The 24571-nt window shown below is 32.7% G+C and overlaps 1 protein-coding gene across 1 annotated transcript; it reads right to left on the reverse strand.

Annotated features, from left to right (window-relative positions):
• Positions 1 to 722: 722 nt before the first annotated feature.
• Positions 723 to 24196, reverse strand: LOC134698993 (mucin-3B-like). The gene is made up of 7 exons (XM_063560679.1): positions 24079 to 24196; positions 18779 to 19174; positions 18184 to 18516; positions 17302 to 17574; positions 4142 to 4906; positions 1839 to 2093; positions 723 to 1154 (listed from the first exon to the last, which is right to left on the reverse strand). Exons 1-7 carry the CDS (start codon positions 24122 to 24124, stop codon positions 853 to 855), a joined length of 2370 nt encoding a protein of 789 aa, XP_063416749.1. The 5' UTR covers positions 24125 to 24196; the 3' UTR covers positions 723 to 852.
• Between the last annotated feature and the right edge of the window lie 375 nt (positions 24197 to 24571).

Consider the following 24571-nt stretch of genomic DNA (forward strand, 5'->3'; position numbering starts at 1 on the left):
GAGTATTGAGAAAATAATTGTATAAAGTTTGAGACTGCATGTTAATTACTTAAGAGAGTCACTGTTTTTTTTATATAATCCTGTGGTGTTTGTCGTTGATGGAACATAGACATTGTTGTTCTGCAGTTTGCATGTTGTGTCGACTATTATTTTATATTATTTGCTTGGCCGTTTCTCTGTGATGAATGTTATTGTGTGTATATATGCTGTATTTCTTTCACATAGTCTTGTCATCTTAGCGATATTTTTAAACAGTATTAAAAGCGGGAGGTTAGGTTAGCGATTACACCAGGTTCAACCCACAATGTTCCCTCAAAATGTCCTGTACCAAGTCAGGAATATGGCAGTTGTTATCAAATAGTTCGTTTTTATGTAATTTGGCGTTTGTTTTAAATGTACTTCAGTGTTCCAGTTGTTTCTTTTATATTTGTTGTCCTCTGATAGTTCGAATCATGTGTTTCCCTAGGTTTTAGTTGGTAACTCTCAATCGATTTAGGATTTTGAACACCGGTATACTTCTGTTGTCTTTATATAAGATCAGTCCACTATAGATCATATTATAACCTTTATTTCAAAGTTAAACATAGTACTGTATTTTAACCTCTTTATTTAATTAAGCAAAATTTTAAAACTGTAAAATAAGGCATTGAATTTTCCTTTTCTATATTATTTTAATGACAATACGTTTTAATACGCATTTAAGCTGTCTGATCGGTTACTGTAGACGTAACTCCAAAAAAATGACAAAAGAAAAGTAAAATTGAAAGCAAAACTACAAGAAGCTCTATCTAAACCTATTATGCACCAATTTATGTTTGCCAAAACATCACAAAGAGACGACAACAATGAAGTTCAAACAACTTGTTGTGTAGACGAGGGTGCCATGCTTCCTGATGCTTCATTTGTTTCCATCGGCGCTATTTTATTGTCTGATCCAAATTTTCCACTCTTTTGTCTCGCCAATAAATATTTTAAAACAAAAACAGAAGCTGCAATGGCGACCATAGCACCAATAATACCACCTACTATAGCCCCTGTGTTATTATTAGATGATGTAGGTGCCATCCGGATTGCATCTGTTGAGGAGTTATTAGATGGCGTCGACATAGATGTCATAGGCAACGTAGGTGCCGAAGTCACTGGTAACGTTGACACTACAAAATCTAATTTGAATTGTCATTACTAGGTATAATCTTGTCAAGAATTCATATATAAATATATATATTTTTTTTTAAATGTACAAAAATAAGACTTTTGACATTTAACTTATGGATGTTATGATTGTTTTACATGATAAAATAAACCCAGTTCAATCCAAAATATTTATATAAAATACTATTCTATTTTAACCTGATTTGATTTTTTCTTCTGGAACAATGGCACTTGTGTTTCTTGCAAATGGATGGATGCGTACTGGTCCTTATAACCGATGTTTGTTTTTACTTTGTTAAATATTATTCTGTCAAAACTCTAGCTATTTTTCATTGTCATTTGAACACTGTGCGCTTATATTTGACAATACGGTTGCCTTTTATTTCGTTGTATGTGTTGTCTCCAATTTGCTTTCTGACTTAACTTACCCTGTCATTCTACTTTATGTTTAGATATTTTCGAAAAAATCAATTTTACTGCACCTCTTTTGATTAAAATGATATGATATAGCAATACCTATAAAATGCCATAAAATTATTTAAAGTAATTGACGCAAAAACGAAAAAAGACAGATAAACTATTTTTAAACACCTTTCTGATTAAAAAAGAAACCTGTTAAACGCAGTTTTAAATGTTAAGAAGAAATTAAACACACGATTCAACATTGGCCAGAATTTTAGAGTTACCTAAATGAGAAGTAGTGGTATCCTCAACAGTAGATTCTTTCGTTGTCATAACAACTGTAGTTATATCATATTTAGTTGTTCTTTCACTGGTTGTTGTTTCTTCTTTCATTGTAGTGTCGTGACTAGTAGTTGTGACCGCTGTCGTCTCTGTGGTGATTACTTTGTTGTCTGTTGTTTCAGTTGTCATTTTGTCTGCTGTTGTAGTTTCAATTGTTGTTTCAACCAATGCTGTCGTTGCTTCTGTGGTTTGTGCCTCTGAAATGATAGAAACTTATATTTCACCAACCCGTCTGAACGTCATCTATAGATTTTCTCTAAGAGTTTTTTTCCAAATGTTCGTACACTTAAAATTGATAATGGAAATGGGGAATATGTCAAGGAGACAACAATCCGACCAAAGATCAGATAACAGCCTAAGATCACCAATGGGTCTTAAATGCAACGGGGAAATCCCGCACCCGGAGATAGACATCAACTGTCCCCTTAATTAAAAGTATACTACTTAAGAAAAAATGGACTAGTTATGATTCTTTATGATAAGTTATCAATTTTGTTCGCTTTTAACCTGCACAATTCTCTCCTACTGAAAGAGTTTTGTTACTTTGAAAGTTGAAAAAACCCAAGAATATCTGCAGGACATGAACTCCAAAAAGATTACAACACAAATACATTTTATAAAAGTTATACGAGTATACGAAACACATCATATTTACTGTAAATCAACGTTTTAGAAATGTAGATGTAAAATAGGGTTGCCAACTGTAACAACACTCAGTTAAAAAAAAAACTCTGAATTTAAAAAAAATACTAAGTCTTTTCTACCTCAGGATGAGATTACCTTAGAAGTATTTGGCAAAACTTTGAGGACTTTTTTGTCCTCAATGATCTTCAACTTCGTACTTTATTTTGCCTTTTTATATTTTCTAATTCGCGTGTCAGTGATGAGCTTGTTGATGAAACGTGCGTCTGGCGCAAATATGAAATTTCAATCCTGGTATCTGTGATTTTGTTTTTTTATTATCAAATCTCATCCCAATTAATTTTCAACTTGATTTCGAAATCGAACCTTATTAAAATACATCGGAATTAAATGGAAATTCATTGAATACCCTTTTGCAGATGTTGAAAAAAAACACCATGGCCAAAACACACAAAAAGGAAAATAAAAATAAGCTACTGGTCATCAAGATATTACAAAGACACTGTTATATTGATTATAATCTAAATCTTTATTCATAACAGTGTAAACTAAGGTTGCATGGAAATCGTGTAAGCAGTGACATATATTTTCAAATAACCAAGCAATTTATATGATGGCGACTTATTTTTTTGAAAACTTTGGAGTAGGTTCAGTAAGATCCCTTTTTGGCCCCAACATATAGCAGTTTTACAAAATTGTTAAAATGTAAACTTTTAGTTATTTATTGGCCAGTAAAATGCTTCTGTTACATAAATATGGGCAGCTTTTGACGATATAATGCACACTTATTGGGTACTAGAACCATTAAGTCATGCTAAATTACTGAAACCTTCATAATTCTAGCATTTTAGTGAAATTTTAGACGGTTTTCGTGTATAACGAAAGTGGCCGCATTCGTGTTCATCCTTGATATTGAAATGTGAGTTGTATTCTATGATAATACATAACATATATAAAGGTTGAGGATGAACACGGATGCGGCCACTTTCATTTTTGACAAAAACCATCCGAAAAGTGAAAAAATTTTCAGCATATTCGGTAGATTTTTCATATATCAGCTTGAATCAGTACGTTTTTATGACTACATCAGTTAAAATCCTTAACATAAACGAATTGATTCAAATAAAATAGACATTGAAGTGTTTAAAAAGTTGTTAAAATCTTTCGTCAGACGAACCTGAAATTTGAGGCCAAAATCGGCCCTTACCGGACCTACTCCTTTGAACTCTAATTCTTAGTCTTTGAAAGAAACATAAGCTGTTTGTATAGACTGAAAAATGGCATTCAATACAAAGGTTTTGCTAAACAACGATTTATATTCTACTTACAAAAAACGAACCAATTTACAAGCACTTATAACCTGAATTTTGTTTGTACATGAAAAGTGGATTGAGTTGCTATTTTTGAATAATATGGTGGGAAATCTGAAGAATTAGTTTGCCATTCGTTTTTACACATTAACTCCAAAATGAAGAGAACCTGAAAATGCAAAATAAAAGGCTATATACCCATGCTAACAAAAAAAAAACTAAAGCCACAAATTCCATGCAGAAAAGATACTGGTTAAATATAGTTGCATATATCTACGAGACAAGAAGAGTACCTAAACTACTTGTGCTTCTATATATAGTATTGGCTGCAGTTATTTTCAGAGTTACTTCATTGCTTGTGGATACTAGTGGGTCTAATATATTTTGTGTGGTTGTTTCATCTCTTGTTGTTGTTATTCCATGTGTTGTTGCTATTCCATATGTTGGTGTTGTTGTCTCGTCTCTTGTTGTTTTGGCTTGTGTTGTTGCATCCTCCATTGTTGTTGCTTCCTCTCTTGTTGTTGCTTCAAATTGTGCTGTTGATTTCTCTGATGTTGTCGATTCATAATGTGTTGTTTGGTCCTCTTCAGTTGAAACTTCATTGTGTGTTGTTAGAGTCTCTTTTGTAGTTGATTCTACGCCTGTTGTAACCTGCTGAAATGTTGATTTTTCACTTGTAAGTTCATTTTGTGTAGTAAATTCTTGAGTTGTTGCGTAATTTTGTGTTGTTGATTCTTCAGCTGTTGTTGCATATTGTTCCGTAGATGTTTCGAATATATTTGTTGTCATGGATTCGCTCATTGTGGTGTATTGATGTTCCGTTGTCAGTTCTTCTGTGGCAATAGTCGATTCAAATGTTATAGGTAATGTCACAGGCTCATTTGTCGTTGAAACTTCAAAAGACATTGTGTAATCCGTACTTACAAAATTTGTTGTTGCATCACTTATCATTAACATGTTTGGTGTTGTCTGCGATTCAGATGTATCTGTTACGTCGTGAAAACTAGAATATTCTGTGCTGATAGATTCAGTCGTATCTGCGTCAGTAGTTATTGAATCTGAAAAGATCATTCACCCAACAAGGATTGGGCATTGCTATTAATTGTTAGAAATGAGACACACAAAAAGTTATTATTAGTATGTTAGTAAGTTAATTTCAAACCATCAGAACATATCTTTGGCACTATGATTAATTAAATTTTTAGGATTTTAAAAAAAAAAGAAACATAGATGTTTCTTTTATGGCCAAAAATAATATTTCTTTTCTATTCCCTTGCCTTTCAGTGAACACAGAAACATAAATCTATTTACACTCCGCCACATTTTCGTCACTATCGACATGTTTGGTTTTGGTAACGTAAACACTAGTAATAAAGTGCATTTGTTTGTTTTTAATGTAAAATTTTCGTGGTGGCATTACTGTGGATTCAACATTAGTTGTTGGATACTATTTTTCGTTGGTATCGTGGGTAAAGTTTAACCACGAATTCAAATATTCACCGAATAAAAATGGTTTCAATATGCTTTGTATACAGTGATTGGCAAAACCACGAAATCAAATATCCACGAATATGCATTTTTTTTAGCAATCCACGAAAATTGATACCCACGAAAATAAATGAATATACAGTACTTAAGTTTATGCATTAGTGTTTGTTGAACATACTTACAAGTATAAGAGACAAAAAATGGTAGGTCTATAACCATGAATGTGATATCCAATTTGCACAAAGTCACTTGAAGCGGCTCTAACCCAATTTAGAACGAAGGTATTTAAAACATTTTTTTTAGATTTGCGCAAGTTCACGGTTGTATTCCTTAATTACTTCTTAATTGAGCAATTTGCCAATGAACGAAAGGGTGTGTAATCACTGACGAATATCACTATATCATGTAGCTATTTTACTAGTCCAAGAACAAATTAACTTTTCCGTTTTTGTCAAGAATATTGCAAACCATTTTACTTGAACTGTTTTCTTCAAATTACATATAATCTTAATATAACCATATATTAGATATCAACAGCAACGAATCAATAAACCAATTATTAGTCAAAGTTCCTTGAGTACCATCCACCGAAACAGTAAATATCTTTAATTTGATTTTTTTCATGAAGACAAAGTCTTTGTATTTTGTGGAATTTATAGCTTAGATCCTTTTTGCGGTTTTTCCATATCTCAATATGTTTTATACTATTTCAAATGGGTGGTGACTTATTATCCGAGAACAAAAAGTGATTTTGCTAGACATTTCATTTTATTAGACTACGAAATGGTATATACTCAACGCTTAGGTTGAAAAATAAGACTCTAATGCAAAGTGATTTACATATTTCAATTACCTGTTTAAGATAGGTGAAAGACATAAAAAGTATATCCAAACACATAAAGATATCATCTTCAATCAGTTTCAAAGAGGGACGAAAGATACAAGAGGGACAGTCAAAATCATAGATCGAAAATAAACTGACATCTCCATGGCTAAAAATGAAAAAGACAATTAAGGTCTGGAACTGGCATGTCAGTGACTGCTAGTAGTCCATTGTTTATTAGTTTAACATTGTCATTTTGCTTACTTTCTTTTGTTACCATTTTGACATCGGATTCGGAATTCTTTTTAGATTTACTGTGCGTATTGTTGTGTGTTTATCTATTTAACATTGGTTAGATGTATTAGGGAAAGGTTTAAACCCGCTGCAGTTTTGCGTCTGTCCTAAATCAAAAGCTTCTAGCCTTTGTTATTCTTGTATAATTTTTAAATTTTAGTTCATCCATATATTTTGAAATTTATTGCTGGTGAATACCCATTGGTAGCCTGCGGCTGGTTTTTTCCTTTGATCGGCATGTTTTTTCTGTGACACATTCCCCATTTCCATTCTCGATTTTATCATATCAATCCAATATTATGTTTGAACTATATATCGCTGATGTCAACGTATACTAGTTCTAGAAAACAAATATCACTTTGGAAAATATATTACGAAAATATAATATAAATATTCACTAGCATTTATTTTTTACATTTATATTGATGATGATTCTTCAGATAAAACCAAAGAATGAGCAACACGAACCCCACCAAAAAATAGGGTGATCTCAGGTGCTCCGGAAGGGTAAGAAGAGCATGTTCCACATGTGGCACCCGTCTTGTTTCTTATGTTATAATAATTCCAGTAAATAGTCTAATTCGGTAGGTCACATTCATGAAAGGGAAGGGGATTTGAGTTACGACGTTAGGAACATATCCTATAACATTGTGAAACGGTTATTCAAAACGGTCAACAAACTCGTGATGGCGTCCGTAAAATTTACAAAGGGATGATTTCAATTTCACCGATTGGAACTCTTGGTTTCATAGCTTCCTTGTAAGCAGCAACCCTCTATTAAGCAAAAGATAGGAAATGCAAGCACGGGAATATCGTATCAATTTAGAGATATATACCCCGTATGCAGGTGCTGCTGGAATGTTGCTACTTAAAAAGGAAAGTTCACAATTGGAAAGGTGAAATCATCTCTTTTGCCGTAAAGTTTTGATTTCAACCGACCCTCATAGTCAATTTCTAGATGCAAGTCAAGATATAAGGCCGACTTAACTGTAGCTGTTGGATACTTTATCTCTAGTTCGATGGGATAGATGCGTTCAGCATAGTCACCAAATTTTGAAATTATTTAGTGAAAGAACGACATCTATATAGCGGAAAGTAGAGCTAAAGAATATTGCTAACTTATAATCTTTCTCCCTAAGAAGTTCCTGTATAAAGCCACATAATAATAATTTTAAAAAAAGTCACAAGAAGAGGGGCATAATTGGTTCCTTTTTTTTTTAAACACGTCCTCCGAACGTAACAAATATTTTGTCAATAAAAAAATCAAGCATCTTAATGTAAAGTTTCAAAGAATTTTTTGCGTGATCCTTTACAAAGTAGGATGTATCTTTCAATTTGGCTTTTAGTTTGGATTGGGGAATACTTGTGATAAGTGTAGAAAAGTCAAATGTTTTAGTACTATTGCAAGATGAAAGAAAGTTAGATTGTATGTACTCTCAAAGATCTTTTGAATTTTTAAGTATTCACATCTGATTCATGCCACCTCTAGAATAGGCAGTTTTACAATAACTTTGAAGCCCGTCTTTCAAGGAGCACATGGAAGACCCAGCAATATACCGTTGTTTGTAAGGACACTAATGTAGTTTTGGAATCCAATACAGCGATTGAAGATCCAATTCTTCATCTTTGGTTGAAATTCCAAATGCTACTATGCTTATATATGCTACTTATGTTTCGAAGGTTGCAATGTTGTGATTTTTCGGCAAGGAAACATGACCAGTATAACACTACTGGTGCCAATCGAGACGTTATAATACCTGTTAATGATCTAAAGTACGATAATCTGCTCAGTACCTACTCAGAATATATCTGGAATCTTTTTTTCCCTTGTCTTCATCTGTTATATAAACAAGAAAGAATGAAATAACAATTTGATCTCTGTTAGAATTTTGTTTAAGACGTTCCTGATAAAAGGAAAATTCAAAAAAGTACTTCGGACGCATGTCATGTTCTAAAGTGTAGTTTTTTTAAGCAGAATGTAATTTTCCATTTTTTATACACCCTATTATGTAAACCTAAAATGCTAAGCCACGCATATGAAAAATAAAAAGCTAAGCTAAGCTACCAGCAGAAATAAAAAAAACATAATGTGGTGTAATGCGAAAGGCAACTATCGGACTTTTTCAATTGTAAAAACTGATTTCAGACTGGCATACTATGTACGGTTATCACTTCAGATTAACATCTTATTTTACATTAAATAAAGGCAACAGTAGTATACCGCTGATCTATTGTCATAAATCGATTGAGAAAAAAAAAATCCAGGTTACAAAATAAAACCACGGGAAACACGTCAACTATGAGATGAAAACAACAAAATTCACAATAAACGAGTGACAGGTGAAAATAATGTTATTCCAATTCTTGAACCAATGCATACAAACATCATTTACTTAGTCTTATGTGCGTCATTTTATAATTTTTTTCGCATAAATAACGTATAATCGTCATTTTTTTCTCTCAATCGGTCAGTTGTGTTAAGAAAATATGGCAGGTAATTAAAGTTCGTGTTTTGAAGCCGAAGTTAAACGATTGTCACCTGTTTTTTCAACAATCGATAAAAAAAACATGGATGTTGAGCACGTGTGCAACATGTACAATCAGATAAAAGTTTTTTCTAAGAACATACATGTGTATTGCAGTCACCGATTTTTTACGAGATGGGTCACACTGAGGTCACTTTGCATACGGAAAATATGTCCTGGAAGGAAGCAATCATAATAAGTAAACTTCTTCTAAATATGAACAAACTAAAGAATTTTCTTCAGAAAAAGTATATGTACATAAGTTTTATAACTCAAACTATCCAACTATACATTGAGTTATAAAAAAAACATATGCATTAATTTTTTTTAATTTGAGGTTTCTCATGACTTTAAATGCAACAATAACCCAAAGACAATGTAACACACACACTTGTTTATTACGCCAGACACGCGTTACGCGTACAAAAGAATCATCAGCGACGTAAATAAAGGCAATACCGGCGTTCAAAAGTCATATCTCGTTTGAGAGAAAAGAAATTCGGGTTACAAACAAAAACCGAGGGAAACACACTACATATATCTGGGAACCAGTACTTTAACAAACCAGCATATCTATGAATATTACAGTATCTCCCAAAAAGGAGCGTGGCTTGTGAAACTGCTGAAATTTTTAAAGTGCAACCTACCTGAATATATTACTTGTTCTTACATGACGTCCTTCAAACGCTTTGAGGACACACCCGTGGTAAAATATGAATATATTGTTTGAGCTGTTCGAAACCTACTCCCACGTCTTATGCTTTTCTATGAATGAGCTACTCGACGTCATAGAACTATGATGTCAGAATATAAGCATTTTAATGTCAAAATTCACGCTTGTGAAACCGAAATTCATCACAAACAATGAAACTTAAACAAACGATGCTAAAATGTGTTATATAAGCCTTTTTTTGCTTACTTAGAAGACATATAAGTACAATTGTCATTTAGATTCATCTAAATCTATCTAAATACTTGTTTGTAAATAGTTTAAGAATGTCACTTATTTAGTTTGCTCCTTTCAATTACGTCAATTTAATGGTGCGTTTATATATAGGAACGGCAAATAATGCCTTCACCCAGAGCGCTTCGATTCAAAACATTTGCCATATTTGTCCTATTAGAATCGAAATAATTTATTTCCAATCGTCCTAAGCGCTTTTTATGATCTAATCACTTGGAAGCTAAGGCAGCTAAACCATAAACACAAAGGACAGTCTCCAACTATAAAGACGAGCATATTAAACATTCTGTTTTGTTGATCTTGTAATGCTGATAATTTATAGTCTCTCTATCTTCTTTATATTTTGCTCAAAACACAAAAGAGGGTAAACAAAATACTAATAATGATTTAAGGACAATCACTTCTAAAAAAATGAAATTCCACTTACTATATTAAAAAAATTTGACTTGTTTTTTCGTATAAGGAAAATTGGTAGAGCTCAACATTCTGAACATTTATTTTCAGTTCAGATTTATTGTTAACAGTTATAAAAGTAATTCAAAAACTCTCATGTAAAGCCTTAGTTGTAGCCATGTCAGTCATTTTGGTTAACAAACGGAGTCATTTGACACATTTGTTTTAAAACCATCTACTCCAATGATGATTGTGATCAACGGACGCCAAGTGATGAGAATAGCACACCTTGCCCTGTGTGTCATGTCGGCTAAAATTGATATGACCTCAACATGGAAAAATGTTTATAGGAAAAGTTGAAAGTTAATCTTTATTAATTCAAGACTTAATCATCCATTCAAAAAAATAATTCATCAAGATAAATCTTATCGTGTGCACCGGCCTTGGTTATTCAAAAGTCATAGTTAAGAGTAAGTTTTGTGCTAGATGATAATCAAACCCCAGAAACACTGTAGTCATGACATCAGATAAGTTTCTTATGTAATATTGTCGTACGTTTGCACATTCAATATGTTTCAAATTAGATAAAAAGAAACCGCTATATTTTCAGCATTTTCCCTTTCCCTTTATATCTGCATGATCGATACACTTCTCCCCCTCATTACAGAGAGAAAAACAAGGGGTTCAATAAATATTTATGTATTTGGGTTGCACACCTTACCATTGATGCAACTCAATCTTACTAATTATGATAGTAGATGACTCTTAAGATTATGGGGTGTGCCTTTGTTAGGTAGTTTGGGTGTTAATGTGTCAAGAATGCTACTGTAATTTATGTTCACTGACATTTATATTTTACGTTTACTACCACCTGGTCAGATTACGATGAAGTAATTCACCCAGTTGTCAGGGCATAAGCCCTTACGTTATTTATATGGCATATTGTGTCTATAAATTGACTTGTTCTTTAACTACGTTGTAGTATCTTAGGTTAAGTTTTCCAGCCAATCATACAAAGTTGTATTAATGCTCTCCAACATATTGCTGTTCTTTGAATAATAAAATTTTAGGTGTGATATAGCTGCGGAACCGTAGCTCATAGGTCCTTATGTTATTTTTTGACTATTTGGTCTGCAGCTAGGTGTGATAGTGCTTGGCGAAGGCTGTTAAACAAGGTTTTGCAAGAGCTGTATAAACTGTAAAATCCTTGCTCAATGTAGGATGATCTGATATTATAAATACTATTATTATTGCCCAAAAGTGTCTCCTATTCAGGTTTGTTACATTTTGTACGATTGATACAGGTTGATACATACAAAGCAGAAGCCGCTTACCTAATCTACGCATCAGGTTTTGTTTCCATTTACACTTCGTCCGATTTCCTCACATTGTATTCACTTCGATTTGGACTTATATGATATCTGAACATCGGTAAACTTACTATTATATTTTCTTTGATTTATAACGTCTTAATGAACTTCGGTAAACAACTGTTGCCTCAAATAACGCATAATAGTTCAACCTTTGTGACAGGTAAATGATAAAATGAATATAAGGAGCGTATTCAACATCGTCATTAGTTTTGTCATTGTTTATCAGCATTTCAAGTTACCATGTAACCTGATAATAAATCATTAATCATTTCAACTTACCATGTAACCTGATCATAAATCATTGATCATTTCAACGCACGTTCATATTATTTTAAAAATATAAGACAATACTGACCACCTTAATATTAACAAAAGAAAGACGAATAAATCCGCGAACTGAACTGATGAAATGACAACCATGATAGTATTAGAGTTCTGTCAGGCCCTTCTGTTAATAGAATTTTAAATCGTCACTGAATGTCTATTTAACTTCTTAAAATTATGGGTTGGTCCTTGATAACTTATTAACAAATGTGATTGGTCTATATGCTGTTATGCATAATTATTGTATGCTGTAAGGCCATCTGTATTTTCTGTTCGCCTTTTGGAAACAAAGTTTTTGATATGATTTATTCGGAAATATCCTTCGTCATACTCCATTCGAGTTACAAATACATCTTTTTTACATTTTAGCATCTCCTAGCATGTCTTATACCTGTACAAGACGAGTCGTTTGTAGACAAGACGCACGTCTGGCGCAAATACAAAATTTCAATTCTGGTATCTACTAGTATGACAAGTTTATATACCTATGGCAAATGCGATTCAACTACAAAAACGTTCCACGGGATGTTTACATTGATTACTACGAGTCTGACCCTCTTAATTGTTAAGATTATCATTGATTTATTATATTATAACCGGTGACCTTAAACTTCCAATAAAATTATTTTACAAAATGATTTAGCCAAAGTGTGAATTACCTTAAGCATAAATAAATATACTAGAATTTCTAATTCGGATTATTTGATGGTTATGGTAGACAATTTGTAAAACGTTATAAAGAAACGTAGTTTAGTATTCCTCAATGTGTGTAGGTGTGATGACGTTGGTGCAAGTTAAAATGAATACACTTAAAGAGTTTGCTTTAACTCATAATACCATTGATCTCCAAAGGCCAAAATTAGGCTTGACACATTTTTTCACACCATTGCATATACTTGTTAGAAGCAGGTCTCTTTTCCCGACCTTGAATTTCATTCGTTTTACTGGATACCCTTTCATCTTTGTTCCTAAACAAAACATAATATGGTGCGGTCTACCATAATGAATGGGACTTTTTCTCCAAATGCCTAAGTTATCTTCTATTAAAAATCAAATCCAATCTTGACATGAAGTGTGATATTAGCTAATCCAAGGGCGGCATGATTCAGATGTGGGTACAACGAAACTCAAAAAATGCATTGCGATCTTACTCCATCTCCTTGTGTAATACACAAAAATTTCTTTATTCAAACTTGTTTTCGTGTCAGAAAAAAAGGAATGGCAAATCTTGTTGTCTCTCTTTTACTATATGACAACTCTACGAATGAATTTCCCAATCGGATACGCAAGACTAATACTAGAGTAACAGCACTAAATACATGTACTTCGTCTCAAAAGTAAGAAAACAAAAATACCGATAATAGCGCAACAAATATGGTTTTTCCCTCAACGAGCATGTTTGCGTAGTAAGTACAGGTAAGTTTCATACTTTACGAAAGATAAAAAATAGCAGATATTATATCTACATACAACCATGCATCATTGTGTGTTATAAAGGAGATAAAAGAGACGAGGAAAGTCATCATTTTACTATAGACTATGTATCTAGGTGGTTTGTTACTGTGTAGTTGGTGTTATCAAGGTCCCATAGACGCATATGTGCAAATCATGTTGAGTGAAGACCCAAAAAATCAGCAAATTAAAATCCCATTTCTTACAATATTGGTCTAAATTTGAGACGAAGTATATTAAAACTGGCAACGTTTGTGATATTATGATGTCATTTTATTTTTGCTAATTGGTTATGTAACTAATTATCTTAATCTGAAAAAATATCTTTCATACTTCTTTTGTTTGTGTTTCATTTTTTCATTGACCATATGCTTTGTAATAAATTAATGTAAATTGTACGTGTTATACAATCGATGGCTATCATCTTGTATCAGCAAAAATTGATGATAAACATATCAGTCTGTCACGATTGCAAATGCTTACACATGCTAGCCTCTTTGTGCCTTTCGATTATTTTTGTCTTTGGGATGTTGTCAAATTGTCGTATAATGTAACCAGGTTCAACCCACCATTTTTATTTTAAAATGCCCTGTACCAAGTCAGGGAAATGGCTATTGTTATATTATAGTTCGTTACTGTGTGTGTTAAATTTTAATGTTGTGTTTCTGTAGTGTCGTAGTTCTCTTATATTTGATGCGTTTCTCTCAGTTTTAGTTTGTAACCAGGTTTCGTTTTTTCTCTATCGATTTATGAGTGAACAATAAATATCGATTTATGAATTTCGAACTACTGTTGCCTTTATGTATACCCATATTTCTTTTGTTCATATGAACGAGAAATGAAAACTACAACTTGAACACCTTTCATCTAAATACTAATATGTATATTCATTTTATTTAGATACCAATAAAAAAAACCAGTTCAAGTTTCGATAAGCTACTAGTTTTTGGAAGTAACTCCAGAAAAGTGCTTCGGACGCATTTAATTAATAAGGGGTTGTTTGTTTTACAAAAAGACAATAAGATACAGATGATATAAACAAAAATCAATTTGAAAGTAAATAATTCAATGAAATATATAAATAAAGAAATCGCGATTAGAGGAGACACTTGTCGTTTCGAGGAGACTCTCATCGATTATACGTCGTTTTTATGATTCAAAAACGTCGTTTTTATGATTCAAAACGTTATATTGGACGTTGAGTAGAGGGTTAAAATATCGAACATTGATTAAATACAAATAATAGACTATTAAAATAAATTTATGATGACTTTTTACAGTATACAATAATAAATATTTCTATCCAACGAATATAACAAAGAAAAAAGAAAAAAAATGATAATTAAAATAAGTCATTAACTAGGTAATTCGGGGAGTGTCATTTAAATTTTCACGTACATATCCATCAAAAAGGAGTAAAAGCATACAGATACCATGAATAAACCAAATAAAAATATTAATTTATATATAAAGTTTATAAACGCACTTTACGTAGGACATATCTTATGGTTTCCCTCACACAAACTCGTAGTGCATGTTTTATTAGGTAAAACATCCGAATATAACTAACACTACACAATAAATTTGAAAATGTCCTTATCATAATTCTTTTCCATTTGAGCTATTCAATTGAAAAGGACTTACAACTTACTACTCTGTTTCATTTGAAGACTACTATACAAATCAATGTGGTGTGTAGAAGCGGGAGGAGAGCTACTAGAGGAGAGATTAGTTTCATAATGATTGATCTGTCCTTGTGACTGTCCGTCATACTTTCCATTTTTCTTTAGTGTATATTTACAAATGAAAATGGTTATGATTACAGCTATAAATGCAGCCACAGAACCCCCAATAATAGCAGGAAGGTTGTCATCAACCGAATCGTCCCCGACCACAACAACTGTTGAGGAAGGTTGTCCTGTTGGTGATGATGATGGAACTGGACTTGATGAGGTGACATTGGGACCTGTCAAATAAGGAAACAATTTTAGAATGTAAAATAATTGATTCAACTCAGAGGGTTTTGGAATATACAGGCAAGGGGATGACAGTGATTGATAATGATGGGTTGCAGCTTGGATTATGAAGGATTTCAGCTTGGCTAAAGAAGGGATATCAGCTTGGATTAAGAAGGGATATCAGCTTGGATGAAGAAGTGATGAATTTCAGGTGGATTATAAAGGTGTTTTTTTTGCTTGGAGTAAGAAGGGATTTTAGCTTGAGTTAAGAAGGCGTTTAAGCTTGGATGAAGAAGGGGTAAAAGCTTGGATTAAGAAATGATATCAGCTTGGATTAATGAGGAATGTCAACTGGGATTGAGATAGATATCAGTTGGATACAAATTAGATATGTGTGGCTCATACAAACCTAGGAGGAAGGTGTAAAGAGGTTTCGTCTAAAATTGATAAAGGTGGAAATTGTTCCATTGAAATGATTATGAGTTGAACTGTATATGATTGATATGGGTGGTTAATACAAAATAGTAGGAAGGTATTGAAGATATTTCGGGTAAAATTGGGAAAGGTGGAGTAAATACATATGCATATAATAATGATTAGGCTTAAATATATAAGATTAGATAATATCAAAAGTCTTCTAATCTTTTTTGCACTTTTGTTTCATAAAAGATACACATTATTACATTCTTTGTTTTACTCTGGTTTAATCGGTAAGTCATATACTATCGTCGATATATTGTAGATGGGAAATCTTTTATCTAAGATATCTTTGATGCGTCTCAAATATTCAAATGTCAAACAAGTTAAGTTTACAACAACCTACGTTTTTTTCTTTTGCTTCAATATACTTGAAGTGTAAGTTATTTAATTATGTTACTCGATATTGAATTTCAAGGTTTGTGAAAATTAAAACTGATGAAATTTAATCAGTTCAGTTTTAATTTCCTTATTTTAATAGGCTAGATGGGCCCTGTACTTTGATGTGAAATACGTTCTAGTTTTTCAATGGTCGTACCTACATCTCGTTTATTCTAGGGACGTTCATTTTTAAAATCGAATATCCCATCCATTCTCAAACAAACTGAAATTATCTGTAACTGTCATATCTATGATAAATTGTTGAAAATTCTGTATAGTCGTTTCATGTATTTTTTCGCGAACAAGTTTGAAATGGGGGTATTTGCCATGTATTATATCTGATATGGTCGTATCTAGTAATTGTTCCAGATTATATCGTGTATGGGCGTGTATGTATGTTTTTTCAAATAAATAAGCAAGCTACGGCTGTTAATCTGCCATACAGAAAATAAAATTGTATACTTTCCTTTAAAGCAATAACAAAATACAGCAAAAAAGCGTGGGTTGGGTTAAAGATATATTCTGATGGTAGAATGACTACATTGGGAAAGCATATATACAACACAGACTAATACTATAGCAGTTGGAGGAAGCAGCAACATATTTATCATAATGCTTTTAATTTATTAGCATCGAAGCAACAATGGAAGTCCGAAAATCCTTTTCTTAATATTTATAAAAATATAAAGAATGCTTTGAAGTCTAACGTAAATGTGTCAAAAATATAATGCAAATATTGTTAGATTGTTGTTTTAATGTGTCTTGTGCATTCCAATTCACTCATTATACCAATTTCTCACATAATGATTGCTATTTTCTATCATTTGACTTGTCTATTTTGAGCTGTTCATGTTTCCAATTTTTAACTTATTCAAACGGTAATCATGATGACAGCTTATTTTGCTTTGAAAAAAGAGTTATTATAGACACTTTTATCATTATTTTCTTTTTTCATCGTCATTATTTTATACGTTATTTTCGGAATTATAAGGACAACTTACCTATTATAATATTGAAAGCAGACGAATCGTTAAACAGTCGTCCGTCAACCATGTTTTCAATCACACAAATGTAGGTGCCACCATTTTCTACAGTGACATCATTGATAACATATGATGACGTAGTTGAAAGAATCGTAGTGTTGGCCTCTCTGTACCAGGTATATGTTGGAATCGGATTCCCAGCACCCCAACATGTTAGCGTAATAGGATCTGATCCCTCAATGTAAGAAGGTTGATCTGGACTTGTTATGATTACAGGTTCGCGTGCACTGTCTGTAAAGATAAACAGGAATTGCCTATACCAAGTCAGGTCATATACCATGGCGTTGTCAGTTCATTTTCGACTTATGAGATTGAATGTCCCTTTGGTAAAAGAGGGACAAAAGATACCAGTGGGACAGTCAAACTCATAAATCAAAAATAAACTGACAACGCCATGGCTAAAAATGAAAAAGACAAACAGACAAACAATAGTACACATGACACAACATAGCATGTTCGCCTCTCTTTTTTAGAGCAATGTCGGATTATTGGGAATTCGTCAGACTATTCTAGACTTTTATGGTGAATATAGTATAGCTAGACAGTGTCTAATGTTGATGACCATATATGTTGACCCAACGATGTCTTTGTGATTTGTATGCCGCAGAGGTTTTTAGTGCAATTAACCAACATTTGTCATATCAAGACAGTCACAACCAAATCAAAATCCGTTCTCCGAATGGAAGCTATTATAGAATGTGCTTTCTTGTTCAATTAAAGTTGATATCCGCATCTACATCAAATTAAAAAAAACAAGATCGCACGCGTTGTCTTGCTAAGCATAACCGCAATCGTAATTCACAGTAAAGTATAAGCACGTGATAATACAGTATAACTTACAGAGAACACTGAGGATAGATGTTTGTTGAAAAACATCTCCAAACTCCTGTTTGATTACACAGCGAACTAAAGACCTATCATCTTCACTTTCCATTGCTATGGTAACGCTGCTGGTCCCGTTGTTTGTACAGTTTACCAGTCCAGGTGTTATTGTGGTCGGTTTGTCCTCGTATGTTTTTGGAAAGAAACCAATCATACGATACTTCTCCCAAATAAATGTTCCTGGAGGATTTCCAACATTTCCTGAACAGGTGAAGGTCACATTTTGACCCTCAATAATGCTACCATTGACCCCGGTAATCAAAGGGGAATCTATTGGTTTTTCTGCAGCAGCTGCAAAATAATCATAAGCAGTTTTACAAACATTATAAGATTATAATAAAAAATAACATATACTCTTTTCTAATAGTGTTTGATATTAAAAACCATTGTTATAATGCCATTTTAGTCATTTTTTTATATTGACTTTGTATCTAGATTATTGATTTTCTTAAATACCCTAGCTATTTCTCTAAAATATAATTGCTATGCTAATAACCTGAAAGAACGGTCTGTATCACACCTTGTCCGTAAAACTACTATACTATATACTAACCCCTAACAGTAAGGTTTGTGGAGGCAAACGGTAAAGGTGACGGAGCGTCGCCTGTAGCACCATCTTGATAGTTGATTTCACATTGGTAATCAGTTTCATCTTCACAAGCAACCTCGTCAAAGGTCATTATTGCGGTGGTCGATGCAGATGTTGGATTTGTCAGGGTAACCCTACCAATCAAGTAAAACCCATCGGTTAATATTAGTGCTGGTGCTCCGAAATTTGGTGGTGAGAAAGACGCGATGTTTCTAAAGGCTCCTCGAATGAACGCTTTAAAATTAATAAGGAACAACACATCCCCAGCATCTGTATCAAAAGAACAGTTCAACTGTACACTTGACGGACCTAGAAGACCTAGGATATTCTGGTTCATAGTAATATTCAGTGCAGAGGATCCTGTAAACAGAAACAAAACAAAAATTAAGGTGTAACGAACATAAATGAAGAAGGCAAAAGTTAAAAGTTTTTTGAAAACTTAATGCTTGTTGATAACAAATGAAAAATACGATTCATTCTTATTTATAACGCATTTGCTAGTAACCTATTTCATGTGTTTCACTTTGAATCAAACGAAAAATGAATGTGCGTCCAAGTGGCAATCTTTTTCTGTTAGTTTATATCAATACAATTTTTAGAATACAAAAAATAGACATGAACCACAACCATTGAATTAAATGCTACTCCGGCATGAAAAAACAATTCAGACTTAATTTATATCAATACAATTTTTAGAATACAAAAAAATTAGACATGAACCACAACCATTGAATTAAATGCTATTCCGGCATGAATAAACAATTCAGACCAGAAACTGACTTAATTTATATCAATACAATTTTTAGAATACAAAAAAATAGACATGAACCACAACCATTGAATTAAATGCTACTCCGGCATGAAAAAAACAATTCAGACTTAATTTATATCAATACAATTTTTAGAATACAAAAAAATAGACATGAACCACAACCATTGAATTAAATGCTATTCCGGCATGAATAAACAATTCAGACCAGAAACTGACTTAATTTATATCAATACAATTTTTAGAATACAAAAAAATAAACAAGAATCACAACCATTGAATTACAGGCTCTTCTCATTAGTTATAAGCAATAAAGGTGTAGTCAACATGTTTGTGAGTACTGAATCCTCAATAAACCGGGTGCAGTGGTTTAAAAGCACAATACATAATTCACATAACTGTAAAAACAAGTTGGTAAAATAATAAGTAGCTGCGAGTATTCTTTGATATGGTACTATTATCTACCGAGAATAACAGCTTTTCAAAAAAAATATTTGTGTGTCTTTTTTCCGTTCCTATGTTTTATAATAATAAGGAGATTTGGTATTATTTTCAATCGGACAACTATTGGGAATTCAACTATTACACTATCCAACAAGGGAAATGTTTGTGTATATAAGAAACTACAGTTCACTGTACGGCCTCGGCCATGTCGTATAGTCGGCTATAAAAGGCCATGAATCGAAACATTTCAAACAAAAAATATTCAACGGCCTGATTTATAATAAAAAAGCAATGAAAAACAAATATGAACCAACGAAATCCACTGAGCCAATAAGTTCTTAACTTGTTACATGCACTTAAAGAAAGTGATGGGGTCAACTGTGTTTGTCTAAGAAGGATCACTTGGTATTCACTTATCGTTGCACTATGAATTTTGATTTTATAAATTTAAACTTTATTTATAGGTAATGTTATCATTATCAGCTTTGTTTTTGTTCAGTTACTTAGTGATGGTTTATTATCTTCATATTGTGTACGACAAATACTTATATACATATTAGAATATACATTATATGTTTACGGGGCGGGGAATGACTTTTAAACGTTATCAGAATTTTATTATAGTCAAGGGCCCTTGTACCATTCACGAATGCAGAAAATGGATATCTGAGATCAATGAAAGTTAATTGCACTGTACATACCACTAATCATAATGACCCTTACTGTCTTGGAGAGAGTTGTAAAATTGTTCAAACGTCTTAATTTGTCAACTAACAGAGTCGTTTAACACTCAAACTTTGACAAAAGTGTTAAACAAGCTTACGTTTTAGTATAATAATTAATTATTTATTACTTGTTCACAGTACGTTGCTAAAACTTGTCATATACATCAACACTGTATGCTTTAGTTACGTAAAGTAAAAATAGTGTAACTATGCAATATCCTTGTAAACTGAGTAATATGTGGTATATTGTATCAATTCATGACACGGCTACTTTTGAAATAATATAAATTTAAAGTTCTAAAAATGTACTTGATAAATATTGAAATACTTTTACAGTGCAGATGTACTTAAAAATTATTGTACTTTTTCCGCACAATTATTTCACAATTCTGAACTTGTACTTCATTGACGTTGAAAATGATAGTTTTAAACGTGTAATTTGTTGTATACTTTTGTACCAGTCCAGAACTTTTTAATTTAATACACTTTCAGTAAAATTATCTTTCAAATCATTGTTAATAAAGAAGTACGTTATATATATACTGTAATTTTTAGTGCAACACAGGGGTGGATCCAACAATTTTTGAAAAGGGGTTTCAACCCCAAAAAGAGGGGTCCAACCGGTACCCCCCACACCGATCACACCCCGCTGTGATTCGCCACAACTACAATGTGAGGGTTAACAAAAAGGTATTTTAAATTTTAATACCAATCTAGTACTGTCAAATGTTGGTACTAAAATAGTACAATATAAGTACGAAGTAATGAATCAGTATTACAATATTCCGGTACATTTGTAGTATTTTAAAGTTATTGTGCTAACAAAGTACCGGTGCATACGTAGCTGTGAATAAATAATAATATGAGGTTAACAAAAGTCGTATTATAGTTGTTCAATAGTTGTTAAAAAAGAGTAATTATAGTACTACATATACTGGGAAAGAGATTTAGTTTATTTGATTTTTCATAAATCTGTCAGTCGTCCTAACCATAATGAATTATGAAGATATACATGTAGTATGATTGCAAATGCGACATCTATCCATCAGAGTTCAAATTATTTGGATTTTAACAACTACAGATCATCTTACGGCCCTCAACAATGAGACAAAAACCATACCAAAGTTGAAAACAATTGCCTTTTGTTAACGGCTTGTGTTGAAAATGATGTACCAATATATTAGAAGATGTGGTATAAGTGTTAATGAGACAACTCTTCAACTAAGACAAAATTTTGAAAAGTAAACCATTATAGGTCAATGTACGGCCTTCAACACGGAGTCTTGACTCAGACTGAACAGCAAGCTATAAAGGGCCCCAAAAGTGACTAATGTAAAACCATTCAAACAGGAATACCAAAGGTCTAATATATATTAAAAAAAAACGAGAAACACGTTTGATCCATATCTACAGAGACATATAATATTATATGTCTCTGATATCAACAATCGACAACCACTGAACAACAGGTTCAAGATATAAAGCGGCGGACATTTTCTAAATTCGTATCTATCAAAAGACGACAAAACACATGTTTATTAAGAAAACAAAGAATACGATTAGCAGTACATGTCTATTACTTAGTCACTACTTAAAATAATTTCTAGTATACTAGTCCCACGTTGGGAGAGGGTTGGCGCTTTCGATCAAGTTTAACCACTCCACATTCTGTATATATACTTGTCCCAAGTCAGAAGTCCGTAATTTCAAATTGGTACTTGGGGACAGAACAATTTTTTGGGGATCTCCCCCTTTTTTCCCAAAATCCTTTTTTCAAACATAAATATACTACAAAAAGCTTGTATTTGCTATTAAACATCCATTCCAAGTTAAGTCTCCACAGCTGATATATGATATTTTGGGGGAAAAGGGGAAGGGCTAAGAAATAGTGTACTGTCCCCAAGTACCTATATAATTCGATGGTTATACATTTGTTGCTGTAACTCATATATGTTTTCCGTTTATTATTTTTGACATAAATTACGCTGTTAGTTTTCACATTTGAATTGTTTCACATTTGTCATTTCGGGATCTTTTATAGCTAACTATGCGGTATGAATTTTACTCATTGTTGAAGGTTATACGTTGACCTATAGTTGTCAATTTCTGCGTCATTTGTTTTCTAGTGAAGAGTTGAATCATAGGAAATCATATCCCATATTCTTATTTTTATCTTTTCCTTCTTGAAAATTCAGAGATATTTTATTTGTTGGTCTCTTACAGCATGTCAAATAATAGTTAAAACATGAAATCAAGCTGTTTTTATAAAAAAAAACATTGGGAAACTATAGAACCTAAATGAAAAACCGGGGATTGACACAGATCAACCGAAAGGGATTGCTTCTCAATTAGTAGCGTCCCTCGTGTTACTTGTAGAGACCACCTGTGAAAACATTAGTACCATAAAAACAAGTCAATGGTATTTTATTGTCCAGGGTAAATGACTTCAAGAAATGTCCAGCGTTCTGTGGATAAATAATTACAATAAGTGTTACTCGTTCTATGGATGAAGGACTACAAGTAAAGCGTTCTGTTTGGAGTCCTGTAAAACCAGACCTGTCAAAATTACCACACCTTAACTGTTATGGAAGAGGCCATTGTGTTGAAATTTTAGAGCGATCGAGGAACGCATTGCATGTACCGCAATCTAAGAAAAAGTACAATAGAATACCAAATGGGCAGTGAAACTCATAAGTCTAAAATAAACTGACAACGCCATCATCGCTAAAACAATATTAAAAAAAAACAGACAAAAAGACTAGGAAGGGCAGGCAGACCCTTCGACGCATGTGGCACTCGTATTTATATTCAGAGTTTTAAACAGTGGATGCACAAGTTTGGCCTTAAGTGAGACTATTTGTATGACCAGACAGAATAATAACGGAGGATGAGAGCAAACTCAGTTTAAAAGACACTTAATAAAAAAATCAATAATAACAGCAGACAGTGATATCTCAGCAATTGAGACTCAGAGTTCGAAAAACAATTTCGGAAAGACCATCAAATATCGTCCTGCTATACAGAAAAATAGACCTGTTGCACATAATTACGGCGAAATCTGTTAAAAAAAACCAACACTACTGAAGTATATATATACTATTTAACTGTATTATTCGCGTAAATGAAATGTTTTATTCGGGCGCAGATGAAATTTGTTTTGTTGCGCAACAGAAACATTTTTTTAACGAAAAAATGTCAGTGGCACAAAAGATGATATACTTTTAAGATTCAGCAACTGTTATCCTACTAGAATAAATATTTGAAAACTAATGAGATATATAGTGATAAAAAAAAATGAAAAAAAATAAATAAGAGGTATTACTTACCTGCCATACAGACAAAAAGAAGCAAACCAGTGCAAACTACCCCCATCTTTGGTCGATATGGACGGAATAAACAATGATGGTCTAAGGATCAATCACTCTGTTTGTATTTAAATTACCATCATAAATCTGAATTACTTAATGACTAGTACTTGTTATAATGGGACAAGTTATGAATTCAAAAGAAGCGAATTTTAAATTTTATTGTTTTAACCGCGATAGCTTCGGTAAAGTTGGTAATCATCTCAATGTGCAGTGAAAAGGGAGGAAAAATTACTATATTGTTCGATCTTTTTTCTTCTTCATTTGCGCTTAATGATATATGGAACGACAGCTATATCAAGACAGATATGGGTGCATAAGTTTTAAACAGTGGATGCAATTGCTCTACTAATTTTTAACAGTGGCGTTACAAGTTCAAAATGAAAAATATGTTATGCTTATATTTACTTAAGGAGAAAGACCTTAAGATGGTCGAAAAACAACCCTGCCCATT

This window comes from Mytilus trossulus, unplaced genomic scaffold, assembly GCF_036588685.1.
Source record: "Mytilus trossulus isolate FHL-02 unplaced genomic scaffold, PNRI_Mtr1.1.1.hap1 h1tg000024l__unscaffolded, whole genome shotgun sequence".
In the NCBI taxonomy this organism is placed as follows: Eukaryota; Metazoa; Mollusca; class Bivalvia; order Mytilida; family Mytilidae; genus Mytilus; species Mytilus trossulus.

Coding starts and splice junctions, on each gene's coding strand:
- LOC134698993 (XM_063560679.1), bottom strand. CDS start 24,124: ATGGGGGTAGTTTGCACTGGTTTGCTTCTTTTTGTCTGTATGGCAG. Junction 17,575..18,183: donor ATCTATCCTCAGTGTTCTCT/GTAAGTTATACT, acceptor TTATCTTTACAG/ACAGTGCACGCGAACCTGTA. Junction 2,094..4,141: donor TAGAAGCACAAGTAGTTTAG/GTACTCTTCTTG, acceptor CTATCATTTCAG/AGGCACAAACCACAGAAGCA.